At 41.2% G+C, this 20759-nt stretch overlaps 2 protein-coding genes across 3 annotated transcripts; one reads left to right on the top strand and one right to left on the bottom strand.

The window, feature by feature from the left end:
* The first annotated feature begins 2360 nt into the window (after positions 1–2360).
* On the top strand, positions 2361–12536 carry stx5a (syntaxin 5A). 2 transcript variants are annotated; one of them, XM_015947300.3, is made up of 12 exons: positions 2361–2479; positions 2861–3081; positions 3428–3498; positions 6855–6910; positions 6999–7069; positions 7179–7295; positions 9148–9204; positions 9313–9394; positions 10561–10647; positions 10797–10900; positions 11019–11140; positions 12025–12536. In XM_015947300.3, exons 2-12 carry the CDS (start codon positions 3019–3021, stop codon positions 12182–12184), a joined length of 990 nt encoding a protein of 329 aa, XP_015802786.1. In that variant the 5' UTR covers positions 2361–2479; positions 2861–3018; the 3' UTR covers positions 12185–12536. The 2 variants fall into 2 exon arrangements, with proteins under 2 accessions (XP_015802786.1, XP_015802804.1); XM_015947318.3 differs by lacking the exon at positions 10561–10647.
* Positions 12537–14353: 1817 nt separating this feature from the next.
* zgc:162144 (RD3 domain-containing protein) lies at positions 14354–16706 on the bottom strand. The gene is made up of 3 exons (XM_015947330.3): positions 16566–16706; positions 16011–16318; positions 14354–14860 (listed from the first exon to the last, which is right to left on the bottom strand). The coding sequence occupies exons 2-3, from the start codon at positions 16316–16318 to the stop codon at positions 14488–14490; spliced, it is 681 nt and encodes a 226-aa protein (XP_015802816.1). The 5' UTR covers positions 16566–16706; the 3' UTR covers positions 14354–14487.
* Between the last annotated feature and the right edge of the window lie 4053 nt (positions 16707–20759).

Genomic DNA, 20759 nt, shown 5'->3' on the forward strand with positions numbered 1-20759 from the left:
CTGACAATATGTTGGAAAGTTGGGAGGGGTCACTGTTGGGGGGTACAACAGGTAAAGGGTGAGGACATAGCTGTGGTTTAGACATGCTTGATCCTGCCACGAGGAGGATGCTGGTACCAGCAGAAGCAGAAGAACATCAGAGTGTCTGCTGGATCTTATCTTCATCGTTCCATACCATACCTGCAAGTCGACTCACCTGAGGTACCAGCCAATCAAATCCTCTGTTTACTGTTTTCTCCCTTGTTCTTAAGAAGGCAAAGGTTAGTATGTTCGTGACATGAGTTAGAATATTTTATTTGTATTCAAGTAACATGTACCCTACTTTACCGTACCATGTTATTTATAGAGTGCACTTGACACGGTGCTGCAACTGACCAAAGCGCTGCAAAAAATAAAGCATCACAAGCAGAAATCATCACGTGTGTCATTAAAACAATTAAAAAGAACAACGAAGTAAAATCAATGAAACAAGGTGAAACCACAAAATACCAATCCACAGATTTAAAATTGAGCAACCAAGGTGGAAAGAAGGATGACAAAGTATGAGTTAGTGCTTCATGGTTTAGGAGCTGAAGGCCAGGGAGAAGTAGTGTGTTTTCAGGCGTGATTTAAAAATGGTGATAGAGGGCACTTGCCTGACCTGGAGAGATCGTGAGTTCCAAGGTTTTGGGGCATAGAAAGAAAAAGCCCTTTCCTGCGGGTCTTCAAACGTGCCTTAGGGACGGTGAGGAGGAGCTGAGGAGGGCAACCAATGGAGAGAACGGGTGTAATATGCTGTCTTCTATCAACTCCAGCCAGGAACCTTGCTGCTGAATTCTGGCCAGAGTAGCTTTACTGGTGCCATAAAGGCAGGAGTTGGAATAATCTAGCCAAGATGTAATGAAGGCATGAATCACCGATTTAGAAGACGGGCACTCAGGATGGGCTTTAATTTAGAAATTTGTTGAGGTGGTAGAAGCAGGACTTCACTGTGCTATTGACCTGAGCCTCCATCTTCAGAACCGGGTCCATTTTTACTCCGAGGTTGGAAACAGTAGAAGTTACATTAGGAGGATGAGAGTGGTCAGGTGGCTGAGTCGCTCTAACATTATCGGGACTAAAAACAATTACTTCTGTTTTAGAGTCATTCAGATGAACACAGTCATACAGAGGTTTAGTGGAGTCAGTGGGTTTAAGCAAAACATAGATTTGGCAATTGTCTGCATGTATGAAACAGCATGCTGTTTGAGAATGGCTCCTAAAGGCAGAATGTAGAGGGAGAACAGTAATGGGCCGAGAATGGAACCTTGAGGAACCCCTTCAGGGACCGTAGACCAACTGGGATGAGTAGTCGTCCAGCCTGACCCTGAGGGTCCTGTTAGAAAAGTAAGAACTAAACCAGTCAAGAGCCAAACCTGTGATGCCAGCCCATGTGTGTAGTCTGGAGATCAAGATGTTATGATCAATCAGAATCATCTTTATTGTCAGTGCCCCAGCGTCCCGAAGCACAGAAGTATGGCTCGGCAGTACAGCCTGACCAGATACAGGCAGACCACGAGAGCTGCCATTCAAGGCGCTCATTAGATCTAAGGCTGCTGATAGATCAAGAGGTACCAGAACCACATGGAACCCTGAATCCAAAGTCAGAAAGATGTCATTAAACACATGAACATGAGCAATTTCAGTGCTATGCTGTTGTCTAAACCCAGACTGAAAAATGTGCATTACTTGATGGTAAATGTGTTAACTGTTCATGCACAGCTTTTTCAAGTACCTTTGATAAAAATGGCAATTTGGAAATTGGTCGAAGATTAGAGAAATCAGTGGGATCAAGACCAGGTTTTTTCAAAATCGGCTGAACAACAGCATGTTTGAATGCACTGGGAACTTCAGCCAAGGTCAAACTACAAAACTGTATTTTAATATGTTGAATTATTACCCAAGTAAAGTCAGACCCAAACCTGGTTGAAATCTATTACATGACACACAACTCAAAGCTGACAGATAAGTAATTTACTTCAAACATAAACAGGGTAAAAATCTGCTGGATCTAATGTTGAATATGCTGAGCAAGCAACCTGTAATGTGGCAACTGAGTGCTTTTTACCACAATAGTTTTCCCACTGACAGATCAGTCAGGTACAATTTTGAATTATTTGGGGGTTTGCACATATGAAACAACATGCCTATCTGCAGTGACTTTGCAAATTTAAAAATTCGAATAGATTTAAATGGCTGGGCCCTGTTAAAATTAAACATTATTTTATTTGTGCTGATCTTTGGTGTTTAGTCATTTGCTACATTCCTCTCATTAAGAGGGGGAACATTGCCCCCTGGTGGAGCTAATCTGCACCTACGGGGATTTACGTCTCAGTAAAGTAGACGTGGCAGTGACGTCAATTCCGGAAATGACCCGGATCGGAACTTTAACTAAAACGGTCGGTTAGTTCTTACCAGAACATCGAGTATATTCGATAAAAATGGTGTGATGCCGACTCAAGTAAGTGAAACGAATTGAAATATGAATAATCTTCATGTTTTGAGTTTAGAGCGCAATAAAGTTCGGTTTTAATGGTGACGGAACCGGATGAAAAGCCTGTAGCGTTCTTTAGCAGATGTTAGCCGGTGGTTAGCCGGTGAGGCCGAGATCAGCTGTGCGTCGTGATGGTTCTCGAAGACTTTGGGGGTAATAATTATTACCTAATGGTATTTATATTTTGCTCTCACGTGGGAATGTTTGTGAATTGTGGTCTTTGTCATTTACCGCATTGTTGCTGCGATTTAATTGTTTTCGTAGTCGGGGCTAACGGTACCGAATAGGTATTTTTGATTAGTCTTTTCATTAAGCTGTTCACCAAAGATCCTTTCATTGTTTTTGCAGACATGTGTGTGCTTGTGCCGATGAAGGACACACCACCTTGGATGTGAGTCTGTCCCCCAGATCAGAAGGTCTCCTTGTTTATATTCATCAGGCAGACAGACGTTAGGAAGAGTTTTTCGGGTGTCCACAGCAGGCTGGTGACACTGAGCTGCGTCAGAATGACGTGCCGTGACCGAACCCTCGAGTTTCAGTCAGCCTGTAAATCTCTACAAGGCAGACAGGTATGTTTGAGTGAACTACGGCCACCATTAAGGTGTACACCTTAAATTCACCCTTGCTTTCATGTTGTGAGTAAATTGGAATGCATTTATAACAATGATTCTTTTGGTTTTGCTTTTTGGTGTGTGTGTGTGTGTGTGTGTGTGTGTGTGTGTGTGTGTGTGTGTGTGTGGTTTTGGTTCCACTTTTTTATCAGTCAGGTGATACTGTATACCTCCACAAATATATTAGTTACAACAAAAATGTTTAATTAATAATCTAATAATATATTTTTATTTATCCACTGTGTGGCTTCATACTGTTGGTTTAAATCTAACATTTTATTCCTCATATCCCCCCACATGTCAGAATGGAGTCCAGCCTAGTAAACCTGCTTCTCAGTCTCTCAGGCAACGCAGTGACTTCACACTCATGGCCAAGTAAGAGCTTTAGAGGTTTTCCTACATGTTTTATTCATGTGTTACAAATGTTCTTTTTACTGATACCACAGCTACTTTAGTTTTGAGTGTTCCAGATGATTCTTAACCTGTCTTAAAACTCTCAAGAGTGGTTGAGATAAAAATTATTTTTTATTCTTTTTTTTTTTTCTCCTGTCCTGTCTGGCTGTGAAGCAAACAGAATTAATGTCTGAATGCTGGAGACAAGCCTTACAGATTTTACTCTCAGGTGGAGCATCAAAGCTTCTGCTTTTAATGTCATGTCTGATACTTAAAACTTTATTGTTAATGTTTTTCGAATGCTTTGTAATTTCGACCGGACACGGAGACAGAGGTGAAAGAGAAAGGAAGATACAAAAGGGGAGGGGGGGGGGTCCACGAAAATAAACGATCAATGATGAACAAGAGTCTGCTTCTAGACCTGCAGAAAAGGGACACACACAACAATACAACAGGAGCAAGCTATCACTGTTTCAACTTGATGAAGAAATGTAAAATCAACATTGTTTTATTGAACAATCACACGATAATAAATTATAGTGCATTTAGTGCCAACCACAGCCTTAAGACATGTGTTGAACGTGCCCAAGTTCCAGTGCGGGCATCGTCTGGCCTATGCCAGCTGATGCCACCACACTACCCCACTTGCACCCACAGCCCTCAGTGTCTAAGTGCTGTTTAAAATTGGAAGTGGTCACTGGCACTCGGGATGAGGCTGAAAAATCCCCCTGCCAAATGCCGTTGAATGTGCTCACTCCCAAGGCCCTAAGTGTGTGCTTGCGTGGAATGTCGTTGGTGGAAGTAAGGTGCAAGTAAAATTGGGGGGCAGGTTGCCACAGGAATGCGGAAATGGGGTCCATACCTGCACCCCCTGACTTGTCCACCCTCCAAGGTCCTATGTGCATGATTGTGTGATGATGTGAGGGAGCAGGAGGAGAAAAATGTGTGGGGATGGGGAGGAATTGCTGGTTGGACTTAAGCCCTCCAGGGAGCCAGCTCCCCCACTGGCCCCGATAGTGGGGGAGCCAGCTCCCCCACTGGCCCCGATAGGCACCTCTGTTGCCAAAATGTCACCCAGGACATGGAGACCCCAGCCCATCTTGCCAGGGAACCAAAGGAGCAGCATCACATCCCTGCATTTGCACAACTCCCAGAATATATAAGACATTGGACATTGAGGTAAGGTTGGGTCCTCCCCCTCCTGGACATCCCCCTCCCCTGTGATGGAACAGCAGAGGAGCCGAGGTCTACCTGAGGCCCCTGAACCCGGGACAGGCACTGCCGCATGTTCCTGCCTTCTTCCCGGCAGCATACATGTCAGGACCCGACCCCCAAGGCCCCGCCCAGATCCCCACACCAGGCCGGCCACACCCTGAGCCCCCAGGCCCCCACCCAGACCTGCTCAGGGGCAATGCAGCTGCCAGGCAGCGACCCATGGCCTCCGCCAAGACCCCCAAGGGACCCCACTCACAACCGCCAGTAGTCCACCCCCCGAGGTTTTATTCTAACACGTGTTAATGAAGCAGAACCCAGTGTTTCCCTTACACAGGCATAGGTGGCGGCCCGCCACGGCTGAAATCCCAGCGCCACGCCTACAAGATCCCAAGTTTAATTGATTTTTTTTTTCTTTGTGCCATTTCCCGAAGAAGCAGCGGGAACTACTCTGTTGTTGCTTGTGATGAAAGCCGGCAGGCAGCAAGGAGGAGGAGGCAGGGCAGGGTGGTTACAGATAGGGCGGATAAAGCATTTTTGATGAATACGAGCATGAAACGAGTAAAACTCATAAATATCTGTAATCGTGCTGAAAGAAAATACCCATTGGGTAACTGTCTTCATGCTCCGTGATTGGCCAGTCACATAGAGCGTCCGCCCCTCCCTACACACAAAACTCTGCAGCCGGGAGCTCAGTCCGGCCCAGGCATCCACGCACACACACAGACAGTAACGGATCTCTCTGTGATTGCTTCACTGTTGCTCACGTTTCTTCAGTACTCCCTAGGTTTTCTTCAGCTCGCCTCTTTTTCGGTTGAATATTTAAAGTTACCTTTTCCGTAACATACGTGGTGCATTTGACAAGACAGAGCTGAAAACGGCTCATGCTGCGTCGGTCACTGCCTCATCTCCGGTCGGGTTTTTTAAAATTATTTTAACTTTCTCTCTCTCTCTGTCTCTCTCTCATACACACACACCTTAATCAACATTGTTTTGTTTAACTTTGTGTGGGGAAAATGCCAACAACGTTAGGAAAAAATCAGTTTAATCAAATTAAAATAAAAACATTAAAAAGGTTTGTCTGGTTCTAGTATTTTAATTGTTCTAGTATTTCAATTGGGGTCAGTAGTTCCTACTGCATGAGTTTAGATGTATTAACTCATATACTTAAATATTAATGTTCTGATTTTACTGAAAAACTTGTTCTTTAATAGTTCCTTTACTATTGTGGTCAAAAATATTTAATCTAAATTCTGAGGCTGCTCTGTAAATAGTTTTCAAATAAACACACATAGCAACTTCTGATCAATCCATATCAATTTCAGATTTAAAATAATGTATTGATGTAAACCACACCCACTAATTTCCAAATAATAAGTAGGAGTTGCATTCATCTGTGTATCTCCTTTGACATTAGTGATATTTTCAGCACCAGAACAATGAAGCAAAGAAACCGATTCCTGAGTTTATGCTAGTAATTTTATTTATTAGGTGCATCTGACCTGTTCTATTTTTCTCTGAAATGAGATCAAATCAGTGCTTCTATGGGTTGTCTCCTCTCTGCACTAGAAAAATGTGCTTCATTATAATGATCACTGTAACGCATCTTGATGTTCTTAACAAATAAATTAAATCAAAGATATTGGTCAATAATGCCAAATATGTAAATTTGTGTTTCAGTCATTTTTATACTGACTTAAAAATACTTCATTAAGTCGACTAAGCAGGGGTGTAGAACGTTTTTAATAGGGCCAGCCCAGTAATGATCTCGGACCAAAATAAAGGGGGCAGAAAGTCAAATAAAGGGGGGCAAAAGGAGATGTTTTTCCAGACGCCAAGAAAAATTAAATGCCAAATCCCCCCTGCAAAGTGTGTCACTGAGAGTTTAAAACAAAAATTATTTTTGTGCAAATATTGGTGTATTCACCTTTTAATACTAGTTATTAAAATGCAGCAGTTGCTGGATTGGTGCAGTTCAAAGTGGAGTGCATCAAATAAAACAATATTAACATAAAGGTGAGACGTGTCATAATCCCCACCCACCACCACAACCACCACAGCTAGAAAAATTTCTAGGGGAAACACTGAGAACCAAAAGTAAGTTTCATCTGCTTGTTTCTTTGCAGGAGGATTGGGAAAGACTTAAGCAATACATTTGCCAAATTGGAAAAACTCACAATTTGTAAGTGATGGTTTTGTCATTTCTGCAGAAATAAATATTTTGTTTTCCGAAGTGCTGATTTTTGCGTGCTATTGCTTTGTTATTTCAGTGGCCAAAAAGAAATCTTTATTTGATGACAAGGCAGTGGAGATTGAGGAGCTAACCTACATCATTAAACAGGTAGGTTGAAGTTGCTCTCCAGCAGGTGTGAGGTTTATAAATGTGTATTAAAAATATCAGTTTTTGTTTATTAAAATACTGACTTTTTCATATGTTCTTCTGTCCAAAGGATATCAACAGCCTAAACAAACAGATTGCACAGCTGCAGGACTTGATCAGGTCCCGCAGTGCTCCTGGTGGCCGACACATCCAGACCCATTCCAACACTATAGTGGTCTCATTACAGGTACATTTTGTGTATTTGTAATATCTGATCTGCATATGGTATATTTCATATTTGTTCAAAATAATGGTTTAAAAAACTTATTTTAAGGTCTTATATCATGCAAAATCTACTTTTTGAGGGTTTTGACCATGTTATATTACTTCCTCATGAAAAACAACCCAAATTTATTTATTTTTATGCATGTGTGCATGCATTTTTATGTCGAAGCATTTTCTTTCCTTTAGCTCTGCAACTTTTTGCTAAGCTGTTTCATGCTGCTGGGTGGGTTATTGCTATGTCACGACTTTATTATCCTCATCTAGGTGGTTTTGAGTCTGCATCCCTCCTCCCCTGGACTGTAAACACTAACACCCAGTCTCTCCATGTAGCTAGCAGAGACTTTAATCTCCACAGTTGTGATTTCTTTCCTGTCTAGTCTGCACTTTAAATAATGCAGTCATTGAGTTGCACATGTCAGCTTGAACCTCTGGTCTCCAAGTCTGCAGCTGTGTGCTAATTTGAAATTCACATTGCAGGAAGCAGGGTTTGATTTAATCTGAGCCTCTTATTTCTGGGTTGAAGTAATGGCTCACAAAAATAACTTGTACTTTATAAAAAAAAACATCTCGATAGTGCTAACGGTAATGTTTCATCATACCTACCAGGGTTTTTCCTGCCTCAAATTGAGGCAGAGGTGGTACCACCCTGACCATGTGCCAGCACATGCATACTCTGTGCATTCAACTGCCTCACTTTTTAAAGGCAAAATATTATAAAAGGCTCAATAATTTTAGATTAGTGTTTAGTTTCCTTTTTCCCATCTGATATTTATAGTTAAAAATATTTTTAAATATGACCTATATTTCAGTAACATTTTAGGTTTGTATTAATAACACTCATCTTAGTCAAAATAACACAAATATATCCAGTAAAATATAATGCATTTCATTAACATGCATTTGTATTGGAAATGGTAATAACATTTAATTTCTGCTGCTAACAATGTAATGGTGGCATGTCTATTATGTACGGGTTAGGGTTAGGGGGTGTTCCGTTTTGCCTTGGCCCCCAAAATGCCTTGAAACGGCCCTGGGCGTGTGACTGAGTTTTGAAGGTGATCTGAATTGTATCAGATGTACAAATATTACATGTGGATAACTTATTGTTTTATACTGGTAAAAACGTGTAGTGGAGATAAATCTACGTACGTTTTACTTTCAAGCTTTGTTTTCTTGTTTTTATTTGACTATTGTCCTGTCCTGTCTGTCTCTCATCTTCCTGCATCTCCTCTAAATTCTCTAGAAAAGCTGCTGTCTGGCTTCTTACTTTTTCACCTCATCAGTTACTTTTGAACAGATCAAAGGGATCTCCTGACCGCAAAGCGTAGTGCGCATTTTGATGCTGCGTCAGTGAGGTGAAATCACCGCAGCACAGGATGAGCGGAGCGTGTCAGGAACGATTAAAAGACAGAGTACCAGAGGATATAAACAGATATGAATAATCATGTGTTAATAATAGTTTTGTTGTGCCACCTTGAAAATGTATCGTGTGGTGGACGCAGCGGGCGCACCAACGATCAGCGCTCTGCGTCCTCTCCACTCAACATGGATGTTAAAATAACATCCATATAGCTGGGGGCAGAGTGAAATCAGGATGGGGCGGCAGAAAAATAGCTGGAGGCGGCCGCCGCACAAATTTGAACGCAGGAAAAACCCCGCCTACCATTGCATTGGAAGGTCTAAAATGGCATGATACAGGTCCTTTAAAATATCAGATAAAAAGTTTTCATCGCTTGTATTTATTACGTGCTATGCTTCTTTAGATGTGCTTTCAGCTGAATGATGGACTTGTTTTTTTATGTTTCTATCTGCAGTCCAAACTGGCATCAATGTCAAATGACTTCAAATCAGTCTTAGAAATCAGAACTGAGGTGAGAATGTTTCCATGTTATTACGAGCAGAAAACACTAGTACTGGTGTTCTAGAATGGGAGTTTTTAATGTAATTTAATTCTGCGTCGTCGTACGTCTCCTGTGTAGAACCTGAAGCAGCAGCGCAGCAGGAGAGAGCAGTTCTCCCAGCCCCCCGTCTCCTCTTCTCCTATGATGGCCAACAACTTCAGTAAGTCTCTGTCCCTTCTTGGATTCATGCTTTCAGTCACTAAATATAACAATATTTTGCCATGATCACTTTTTAAAACTGATGACAAGTGAATGTTGCATGCTGGTGTAGCTTAATGGTGACACGCTCATCCAACACGAATGAAGTTTGTGGGAGAAATCCCACCCAAGATTCAGGCAAAATGTTTAAACGGCTTATGTTATTTGAGCAAACAACCGTCAACAACACATTTAAAACTAATATAGATGCCTTTAGTTTTGGAGTTTTAGTGGTGAAAGCTACAAACACTAGTCTAATTTGTTCCACTTGTAGGTGCTACTGTCCGTCCCCTGCTCCACATGCAGGGGTTATCTGAAGGGTGCTGGGGGCTCTGATGCTTCCTTTGCATGAATCTACTCTACCAATAAAAACAGCAATTGTTTATAAGCATTTCTGGCTGAAGCTGATGCAACTGCTCATAAATACATTTAAAGATTGAACATGATGTGTTTGTAATAATTTCTATTTCTGGAAATGTCCTGCTCTCTAACCACTTGATCCACTTAGTCCTTCTGCCTTTTATTCACGCATCAATTCTTCTTTTTTGTTTAAAAATCATTAAAATAATGTATCTAAACAGAGCCCTGAACCCATAATTCATTTACAATACTTGTACCCTTTCACTTATCTCTACTGTAAATTTATCAGAATACATATTTAATGAAGTATTCATAAAGTAGATCTTTCTGTCCGCATGCTGCTTCACGTTTCGGTAGCACTTTACAGTAAAGGTCTCTATTAATGTTACTTGGTGCATTATTAAGCATTAATAAACTATTAAATAAAATGTTAACTGCTTAATGTTCTTATTAAATAATGCATCACTAAGCAGCCCCCCCAGCCCTTTGTCTCAACCTTAAGGACACTTAATAGTTAGCAATATCGGGAACGTTAATAAAGGGATTCTTTATTTATTAAAGCTTAATAGTGCTCTAAGTAACGTTAATAAAGGGACCCTTATTGTAAAGTGTTACCCACGTTTCTTTACAAGTTGTGGAGAGCCTTTGACTGCCAGTGTTCTTGTGTTGAAACCAACAGCTGTTGCTGTAGGGAACTGCTCAAAGTCCTTGTGATTGATTATTATTGTATTTGGTCCTCTGTAATGCAAAAATTAAAAAATATTTTAGGGAGCCGCAAAAAAGGGGCCCAGGAGCCGCAAGCAGCTCGCGAGCCGCGCAATGACTACCAGGGCTATACAACCACAAATTTAAAAGGTATTTCCCTGGAATGTCTGACTCTCCCAGCGGGTATGAATCGCTACTGTATATACCTGCTGATTTTTTTATGCCTTCCCCTGCAACATTCAGAGATTTATTCCAATTTCGTTGATCATGGGTTTGTTTTACCCTCTTGTTTCTTTCAGAGAGCTCTGTTCTGATGCAGGACGAGTCCCGGAGCATGGGAGATGTGGCCATCAACATGGACTCTCAGAGCAACCCTCTGCAGCTCCAGCTTATTGATGAGCAGGTAGCACTGCTGACATTTGGCAATCAGACACATCGCTGTTAACCTACAACCAGTAAATGGGCAGTGTTGTATTATACAGAACACTCCTTAACACTTGAAAAAATGTTTGGTGTTCTAGGACTCGTACATCCAGAGCCGTGCAGATACAATGCAGAACATTGAGAGCACCATCGTGGAACTGGGTTCTATATTCCAGCAGCTGGCACACATGGTTAAAGAACAAGAAGAGACCATACAAAGGTGGAGTACAAGTAGGAAAATGGCCACTGAAATCACCTAGTACAAGAATATGTTGTACACGTCCATTTTGGTCAGCTGAGAAGATTACAGTAAATAAAGGAAATTTGTGAGATGCTCAGTCTTAACACACACACACACACACGTGTATATATATTTATAATTGCCCTTCAGTGTATGTATGGCAAAATAGATTTGTGTTAAAAGAAGTGGTTTCAAGTTATTGCCATATGTGCCCTGCTTTTGGTTTAACTGTCCTTCACTCATATTTTCAGTACATTGGCAGTGGCCTATTGCAGGAGTGAAGGCCTTCTAAGTCATACTCTAGAGAGAAAAAAACTGGTGCATCTGTTTCAGCACAGAGAATTAAACCACAGGAAAAAGTAGCTTGAGACAGCAGGATTTGGAGTCTTATGTCCTGATATTTGGACATCTCGCCTCTGATTGGCTAACAGCAACATGACTCTACCACTGACTCCATTTGCTTTACTACATTGATGCTGTCCCTCCACAAATAACACAAGCCTGGAGGAGTTCTGCTGTGTGGTGGAGTTGCTAATGCTAATGGTTAGCTTCTACTAGCCATTATGTTGTCTGCTGTTCGCTGGAAGCTAAAACAGCAGCCTTCCCTGTCACGAGCCAAGATAGATGAGTCCATGGATGTTAAGTGACGGTGCGACGTAGATCTGTCAGGTTTTCAAATCCTCGATTTTCACAGTATTTTCTATTAGAAGCTAAGGCAGGAGACATGCTGCCTGAATGTTAAACTCAGTGGCCAACTTTCAAAAATAAGTAAAAAATAGTTTCTAAGTGAAGGACCTCTTTAAAAAAAGAAACCAGATGTGAGCAATGACAGCTGTAGCTCACTTCCTGTTGTCCTCTTGCAGGATTGATGCTAACGTGGACGATGCCCAGATGAACGTTGAGTCAGCTCACACAGAAATCCTCAAGTACTTCCAGTCCGTCTCCTCCAACCGCTGGCTGATGATTAAGATCTTTCTTGTTCTCGCTGTTTTCTTTATCATCTTTGTTGTCTTCTTCGCTTGAAAAAGTAAAGCAAGTGAAGAGGACCAGCTAAATGGAGGAAAAAGCACATAGAAGCTAAAGTTGGACCAGGTTGCACGACATAATGGAAGGATGAAGTTCTCCACAACGGTTTATTAAAGGCTGGGATTTAGAATCACACAGACTTTTCACTCACTTCCAAGCTACAGACTCTTGATTCTACAGCTTAATGAGGAATAAAGAGGTTGAACTCTGTCAAAATAATAAACATCTTCTGTTGGTTACTGAGCAGAAGGAAGCTCTGCTTTGTACTTTCACCAAGATTTACATTTACTCAAAATGGCTGTAAGTTAATGGTTTGATTCTGCAAACTGTCTTAAATTTGTTTTGTTTACCCCTTCACTTTATTATTCCAAAGCCAAACAATAGAATGGAAGTCTACTCTATTGTGTTTCTACTTCTCATTACAACTGAATGACTTTGTTTCATTAATCGGCATTACTTAATTCAACAGCATTCATTTATGTGATTTTGTTTTAGTTCCAGTTTTGCTTTCTAAGTTAATTTGCCAAATGGGTAGACTTACTGAACTGTGACATAAAACTAAGATGCTCAAGAAAGCAGTTTGAGCCATCCAAGCTGAAGTTTTAGGCAGGAGTCCTACAAAGTGTAGTTATATTATAGTTGTTATTTTAATTGAAGCTGTCTGGCCAGCAGCCGTCAGGTTCAGGGGTTTAAAAGTCCCCGGTGCAATGCCTCAGAGAGGATCAGCGCTAATGAAGGGGTTTTTCTGGTTGGAGACAACCCAATAATGAACAGATACCCTGGAAGTGTCTGTTAAAGTTCCCCACCTCTTCAGATTAGTGTTATTTAACTGACCATTACAACAAAAAGAAATGGTTCCTGTTTTCCCATGTTTTTAGCCAAATGCCTTGACTTCATTGTATAAAGTGCAAATAGTTATGATGTATTGGAAAAGAGTGCATTAATAAAATAATGGGATGCTGGCACTGATGTTTAATGTCTTTTTGGGATTAGAATGCTGGTTAATCATATCCTCACAAAGAGATTACTTGTATTTTCACTCAAGTACTCAACAAAATACATTATGTAAAACATTTAAGTAATCTGATTTATTAGAAAGCAGAATAGAGCCTAAGTTATGCAGTTGAACCAATCTAAGGTAAATCTGGTTGAATGAAGGGACTGGTTTATTTAAATATGATTTTTTTTTCAGCTAGTCAGCACTCATCCTTCAGGTCGAGGCATTTTTATTTGATGTATTTTGTACCAAAATTCTTTTAACCAAAGGTTTTTGGTTATGCTAAAAAGTAGTTTATCACTGGGATCCATTCATGTTTCAATGTTAGAGAAATATTGAATTGGAAATGTTTATCTTCTGTGCAATCCAGTTTTTCACCTTAAATGTTTCAAACATGCACCCATTTTCAAAGTAAAACAGACACTATTAAGAAAATGCAATGCTTTAATCAGAAAGGATTAGAACATTGTATATTTTCTCAAACAGACATGTATATTTAAAATAAAAAAAAACATGCAACTGACATGATTTACGTTGCAGAGATCTGAAGGAGAGCAGCTTTTCATTAACCTGAACGGCGGCTGCTGAAGAAACTGTTTCCCTTTTGTGGTGGAGACCAGTCTGCATCGGTAACAGAATATAAAGGAACAGTTTGTGGGATCTTTAGTAGGAGACTGCATCTAATGTTTGATTTGTTTGTAGATCTGTGGTCCTGTCCCATCAGGGTCTCTTTGTTTTGAATCTACAGCAGCTACTCTCCTTTATGGATATAACAAGAAATGTAGTAGCACCCAGTTTGATCTAAACATTTTATATTTTGTACTTTTATCAGGTCAAAGTCAAGTCAGCTTGTCTAAACCTCCATTTAAACTTGAAAAACTAAAACGGAACCATTTTGTTTTTTTAACAGCTGCTATTTAACGTGGTGATGAACGTAGGAGATCATCTAAATTTGATTACTGTCAGTGTGTCATAGCCTGCTACCCAGAGGATTGCTGCAAGGTTAAAACTGTCCTTAACCATCAGCTCTAATTAATCTTAATACCAGTTTCACTAAAGTTCGTAAGCAGGTAGAGTTAAACTAATGATTATGAAATCTCTTAAATACTTCCCTCATGTTCACAAAAAGCTATAGATGACGCAGAAGTGAAAGTTTTTTAAAATTAATTTTTATTTCTCTGACAATTCCTTACCCCTTTTCTTTTCATTTGTGATTATTTTCACTATCACCAGTTCAGACTCACGTTGTTTCCTCCGTGCCTACTTTTCTACACCAGTCCTTCTGAACCTTCTATCTGCTTCCTCAGCCATGAGCACTCTGCTCCATTGGGGTGATCTCTGGCATGCTCTTGCTCCTTCCCTTCCTGGCCCTAGCCTTGATAGCCTCCTCCTCTCCTTCTCCGTCCGACTCCTCCTCGGACCAGTCCACCTGCTGCTGCAGATTCCCTCTGGAGCCTCTCAAACCGCTGCCCTTGAACATCTGACCAGTGCGAAACTTTGTGCGAAAAGTAACAAAAGACAGGCTCTTGCTGCGTTGCTGCTTCTCAAAGAAAGTGTTGGGAGTTTGAAGATTGTCATTCTCGTTTATCTCATCGACACAGTCCCGTAGCACGGTGCGGAACAGCCGAGGGACCTCGTGAACCTCCGGCTCCATCTGAGACACCAGCCTCCTGAACCTGCAGTGGAAGGAGAAGGTTGGTCATGACATGGGTTTGGAAAATTTACAGAAGTAAATATGGGACTGAGAGAAGACTTTGCACAAAGAATGGAGTTGCTATCTTTAAACATTGACAAGGTGCTGATGCTAGAGAACTCGTGTGACATCTAACCAGAAATTCCATTTGCATTTTTGTTTTACAGGAAATATTTTTAAAGGAGCCATATTGTGAAAAAAAAAACACCTTTTGGATTCTTTAGTGCTGCCATCGTTCTCTACTGCCTCAAAAACACTCGAAACATGAAAAAACCTGTCCACCCATTTTTTCTCAGTGTTTGGTTTTAGGAATCGTTCATAAAACAAGAAGTTTCAAAAGGTCCCCATTTGTGACATCACAAATGGGGAATTTACTCAGGAACCAACTCTCACGTGCAAGAGAGAACTGCTGCTGGAGGAGCATGACTCTACTCTGAGCCCCTCCCGAATATCAGAGCTTCTCTGCCTATAGCAGACTGAGTGGGGCATGGGTGGGCGTGACCAGCTCCAGCATGCTTTCTTAAAGTGACAGAGCCTTGAAATCACCCATTCTGGAAGGCAATGAAACTGTAAAACTGCTGAAATTGTTTTATGCGTGACTTTTTGCAAAGAACTTCATCAACATGTTTTGTATCAACCATAGAACTATTATAAACTGAAATCAGACATTTCCCTTTACATACATTTGATCCCCCAATGTTTTGGGCCAACAATGAAACCTATCATTTTAAGCATTTTTTTTTAAAGATTGGGCTGATTAAAGATCCCTGAAATGAAGAACTAATCCTGTCAGCCATCTTTTGAAAGAAGTTCTGTCCTGAGTTATTGAACGCTTTCATGAGATGACCTGAGGGTTTGAGCATATTATTGTCTATAGGGTGTTAAAGGAGATAGCTGGAGCTCTAAATTCTTATTTTCACATTCTGTGTTGCAAAGTTGTATGTTAGGCCTGTTCCATGCAGGTGATTCAGAACTGGCTTTGTCTTTTATTTATTTATTTTTTTAATGTTCATCATAAAACTGATGCTGAGGGCTTCACCTCTTGTTATTTTTCATTACTTTGTATTTATCAGCCTCATTGGTCCTGAAACTGTATGCGTCATCAGCTACTACAGCTAAAACTCAAGTCTTACCTGACAATAGCAGGGCCACACTGTGCTGGAGGGATCTTGGCACAGAGGTCCTGCAGCTCCAGCAGGTCATTGGGGGTGAGCTGGTAGGGCTGTGGGGTTGGGTTGTTCGCCAGCCAGCTGTAGTCGGCCGTGGATGAGGAGCTGCGACGGCGGCGCCGACCCTCCGTGGCCCTCTCCAAACGGACCCGTTCAGTGCGCTTCACCATGGCCCCCAGCTCCAGCATCAGAGTATTGGTCACCAGCTCCTCAGTGGAGCGCTGGCCCGGCACTTTGGGCTCCAGGGAGAAAACAGCAGACCAGGGAAACATCTGAAAAAGATGGAAAGAGTTCAGTGATTTATGTAAAATATAAATTGTGCCTTGTAAGTAGAAAATTTTAAACATTCTGATAAAAAAATTGTCGCATTTGAGGACTAAAAATGTCTCTTTCATTTTATTTTTATTATTAAAATGACAAACAACCCAGAGTTAACCTCAATGGATTCCAGCCTGTGCACAAACAATGTAAAGCACATTTTCTCAATCATTTTTATATTCCAAATTAATACAATCTCACCTTTCGAAAGCTGGATTCAAACAGACGTGGCGTACTCTCGTGTGACAGAAATCAACCAGTTGCTCTGCAAAGACTGTTAGCAGCTGCCCATGTGGGAAGTGGATGAGTGAGGCTCCAGCGGGTGGCACACTGCTACCTGACTGCCTGGCTACCGCTGGCGGTCCCTGGCAGACCGTACGTGTGTCCTCCTGGGACGGTGAATGTGGAAGTGAGTGTATGAGTTTGGGATTGAGAATAAATGTCATCCTGTATTAATCAAGATTGAGTGACAAGAGGAGCTTACCTCATGACATGAGTGGGGACCTGGGCATCAGTGTGACGGAGACTCTTCAGGTTATATAACAGCTGTCTAAGTAGATGTTTTAATTTCATTGAATTTTCTTTAGCGTCAGTTTCCCAGTTTTAAAGCTAGTTGCTGCTGAGTGATTTTAGCTCAAATGACCTGGAAATCCTTGGATGGTCCATTATTACAAAAATTTCTTCTTTAGAACCTTCAGATATGACATTTATTATAACTGACACAGATTAATCTGAAGCATAGAAAGATCTCTCCCACAGGGCAGGCAGTTATCCTCCAAATCGTCAGGCTGTTATTGCTCAGCCTCACACTGATATGACATAACTACCTGTGTAATCGTTTTGTCACGCACCTGTAAACTCTCAGACGTGGTCAGTCTGTCCACCAGCCAGTCTGTGGCTCTGTATATGAGGAACATCAAGCCAGTTTGTGGGTTTCCACACCACTCAGCACTGAGCCACCAAATCCCAGATTACATTCAAATCCAGAGCCTACCTGGAAGAATGACTGGCGGTTGTAAACGTTATAATCTAATTACTCTTGTCCTGTACTCACCGCTGCTACGCTGTAGCTAAACAGGAAGCATTTGTGTATATCACAGTTCTAAATGCATGGATGCATTTCATTCTGAATCAGGGGTAGATGAAACTTAACCTCCACTTAAGTCTGTCAGCTTTTGACTAAATATGGATCAAACACTGCACAAAGTGGCTCCAAGGAGAGGATTGTGCAATGGAGAATGTCATTTTATGAAAATTAAACATCTAAAAAAACACAAAAAGTAAGAACATTTGTGTTTGGTTGATTCTTTATTTGCTGTAGCAATGCATATTGGCAACTGAGTCAGAGAACTCCAGTGATTCATCCATTCATTCACACACTCACATACAGATGGTGATGAGCTACATTGGAGCCACAGCTGACCTGGGGCAGAAGTGAGGCTGCCATACAGCGGTTTGTCCAAGGACCCCACGACAGACAGAGTCTGGATTCAATCAACAACACACTGGTTACAGGGCAAACTTCTTAACCCCTGAGCCACCGCCACCTTAATAAACACAAAAATATGGAACTGAAGCCTGCAAGGTGCTCACAGGTGATGGCAATCAGACACATGATTAGGTTCACCTGGGATACCAGGAGCCCCAAACTCAACAGTCAACAGCAGCATAAGCTACTGGCACTGGCAGAGAAGATTTGTTTTTCCTTGATGCCACCCATATGTGGCACCATCTAAGAGAAAATAGGCAATAATCAACAAAACACAAATGTTCATACTTTTGTGTTTATTTTGATTCATTTCTTTTAAGAAGTTCAATACTTTCAGACAGAGAGAGAGAGAGAGATTGTCCGTGTTCAGTAATGGACACATGTTCCAAAGCACATCAGGGATTATCTGATCCATTGCACATTAGAAAACAGCTAACTTTAGGAACTTATCTGTTACTAGATGATCAGAAGTGGCATGCTTCATGCTTGACTCTGTCCTATATTCCTGCCAACGTTGCTGTTCCAGACTCACTTATGTTGGACTTATTGCATGTGGAATCACCTGCTGTGGTTCAGCAACACTCCTGCTGGGCTTGCTAGTGCTTCTGTTCATGTAAGGAGACCACCACACAGGTTGAAAGATTGTGATAAGCTTAATAAATGTGTCATGTAGTAAGACAAAACATTTTGAGAGTAAAGTGGTGTAGCGTGATGAAGGTTCTCTGATTTGTGGCAAAGGTCACATTTGCCCAGCTGGGTCAACCTGTCACGAACTCCTCCTGCTGACCACTCCCTATGGACCCAACTGGCAGGTTACTACACTTCTCAGCATTCCCATCACCAGCGTGGCTCGTCGACGTCATCACGCCGACTCCATTTACGGAAGTGCCTCCGCTCATTCATCACTCAGTCATCGTTCCTACCAGACATCGACCCGAGTTCTCAGGCTTACCAGCCCTCAAACCAGGAAAGGGATCTTTCCACGCTGTCTACTACCAGTAAGTCAGCTCCCTTATCTATTCGGAACTGCTGCTCAGTCTCGGCTCTCTCCGAGCGCTGCGCCGCCGTTCCCAGATCAAAGCCGCGTGCTCTGTTTAACCCAACGCTAGACACTCCGCGTCTGGGTCACGCAGTTACGCTACAAGCAACCTCCGCTACACTTCAGCTCAGCCACTCGGACCTGACACAAGCTGGGTCAAACAGTACTTTGAATCCACAGATTAACCCAAGGAGCCACGATGTCTGCTCAAGATCATAACATCATATCTGCTGTTCCATCCAGAAGGACACTTCAAGCCACGATGATAATAATTAGATAATAATTAATAAATTCATTGATTTTATTACTGTTTAATACAATCATCATAACATGATCACTTGGTTCAATATAAAGGTATTTTAATTACATGAAATTGATTATTATGCTTTGGGTATAATAATAATAATTATTGTAATGATTAAAGATGTGTTTAGCAACAAGGTCATGTCACCCTATTCAGCTAACACAGAGTTCAGATAAATAATAACTGCATCACATGTTTTTGACGCATGAGCAAGCTTTCTTCCGGAGAGAGTGGGAGTGGTCCTGAGAGCTTTTGGTAAAAACTAACCATCACAGATTCAAGTCCAGTTCTGAAACAAGACATCATCCTGAGGAGCCAGGGACGGCCGCCCTGACCCTCTGCCTGCTGTTCTAGTCACGTTGACCAGAATAGCAAAAGAATAAACGTAACTGTAAACCAAAACGAAGGCTCTACCAGAGTCATTGATTTCTGAAGTTGAGTTAAAGACGAGAACGTTCATCTGACAAACGCTTCATACATCGAGTGACCCAAGAAGACATCTCAGGACCGATCTGGTCGTGCCTGAGGTTTTTCTACCAACCTCGTGCCTGGAGGAAACCCATCTCCACCTGGACACTTCGGATCCAAACGGGGGTCTTCTGATTGGGTGAGGCAGACCTCGACAGAATGCGTTTGATGCTGTTTCTCTCAAAATAACTCAGTTATCCGCAAAACATCATTTCCACCCAGAATGCTTTCATTCTCTCTGAAAGAAACCTGAGAACTTCATTCACGCATCCAAAATTCACCATCCTCATTTTAGCTCCATTCAGTCACAGGTTTGTTTTTAAACAAGTTTAATATCAAAACTGTTAAAGATTGTCATTAAAATTGCCATCCATGAATTGTCATTTTATAACTGTCGTTTCAAATCTTTCATTTAAAATTGTTAGTAATAAAATTTCTTCATTTTTAAACTGGCCTCATTATTGAAACGAAACACAGAAAAGGGTTGCATTTCCATTTATCGAATGAAAAGAATCTTACTGAATCTTCTGGTTAATGAATAAACTTTTGCTATTAATTTAAGTATCTTAAATTAAGTATTAATCCGTAGATTAATCATAGACTGAGCTCGTTGGTGTATGATCTTCTATCGCTTATATTAATGTTTTATATTGATATGTGATAGAAGCTTCATATGTGAACTAGTCTGTGTCATCCTAGGTCTAACACTGAATAGCACAGTGTTAGAGCTGTGTGCGCGAGGTTTTCACCCCATAACAGTGGGTCACTTAGGTGTATTCTTTTGTTAAAGGTTTTGAGTTCATGTAATAATGACTGATTGCTTTGTGCTTATTCATTAGGAAAAAAGTTCTGTGTGTACATTTCTGTGTTCTGTAACCCTAAGGGTCAGTTTATGGAGCCCAAGTCACACCCAGCTACTTCTGTTCCACGGGTCCCTACTGACAAAAAAAATGAATAAGAGTCTATAGGCCAATAAAAGTTACTTTCTGCATGTTCCTGATTGATCTATGCCATGGATTTAATATATGATATCCTTGGATTTTAAAGACACATTTTGATGCCAAGAAAGCACTTTGACAGGTGAAAACGCATAGC

The sequence above is a fragment of the Nothobranchius furzeri genome, chromosome 1 (assembly GCF_043380555.1).
Source record: "Nothobranchius furzeri strain GRZ-AD chromosome 1, NfurGRZ-RIMD1, whole genome shotgun sequence".
Taxonomy (NCBI): domain Eukaryota; kingdom Metazoa; phylum Chordata; class Actinopteri; order Cyprinodontiformes; family Nothobranchiidae; genus Nothobranchius; species Nothobranchius furzeri.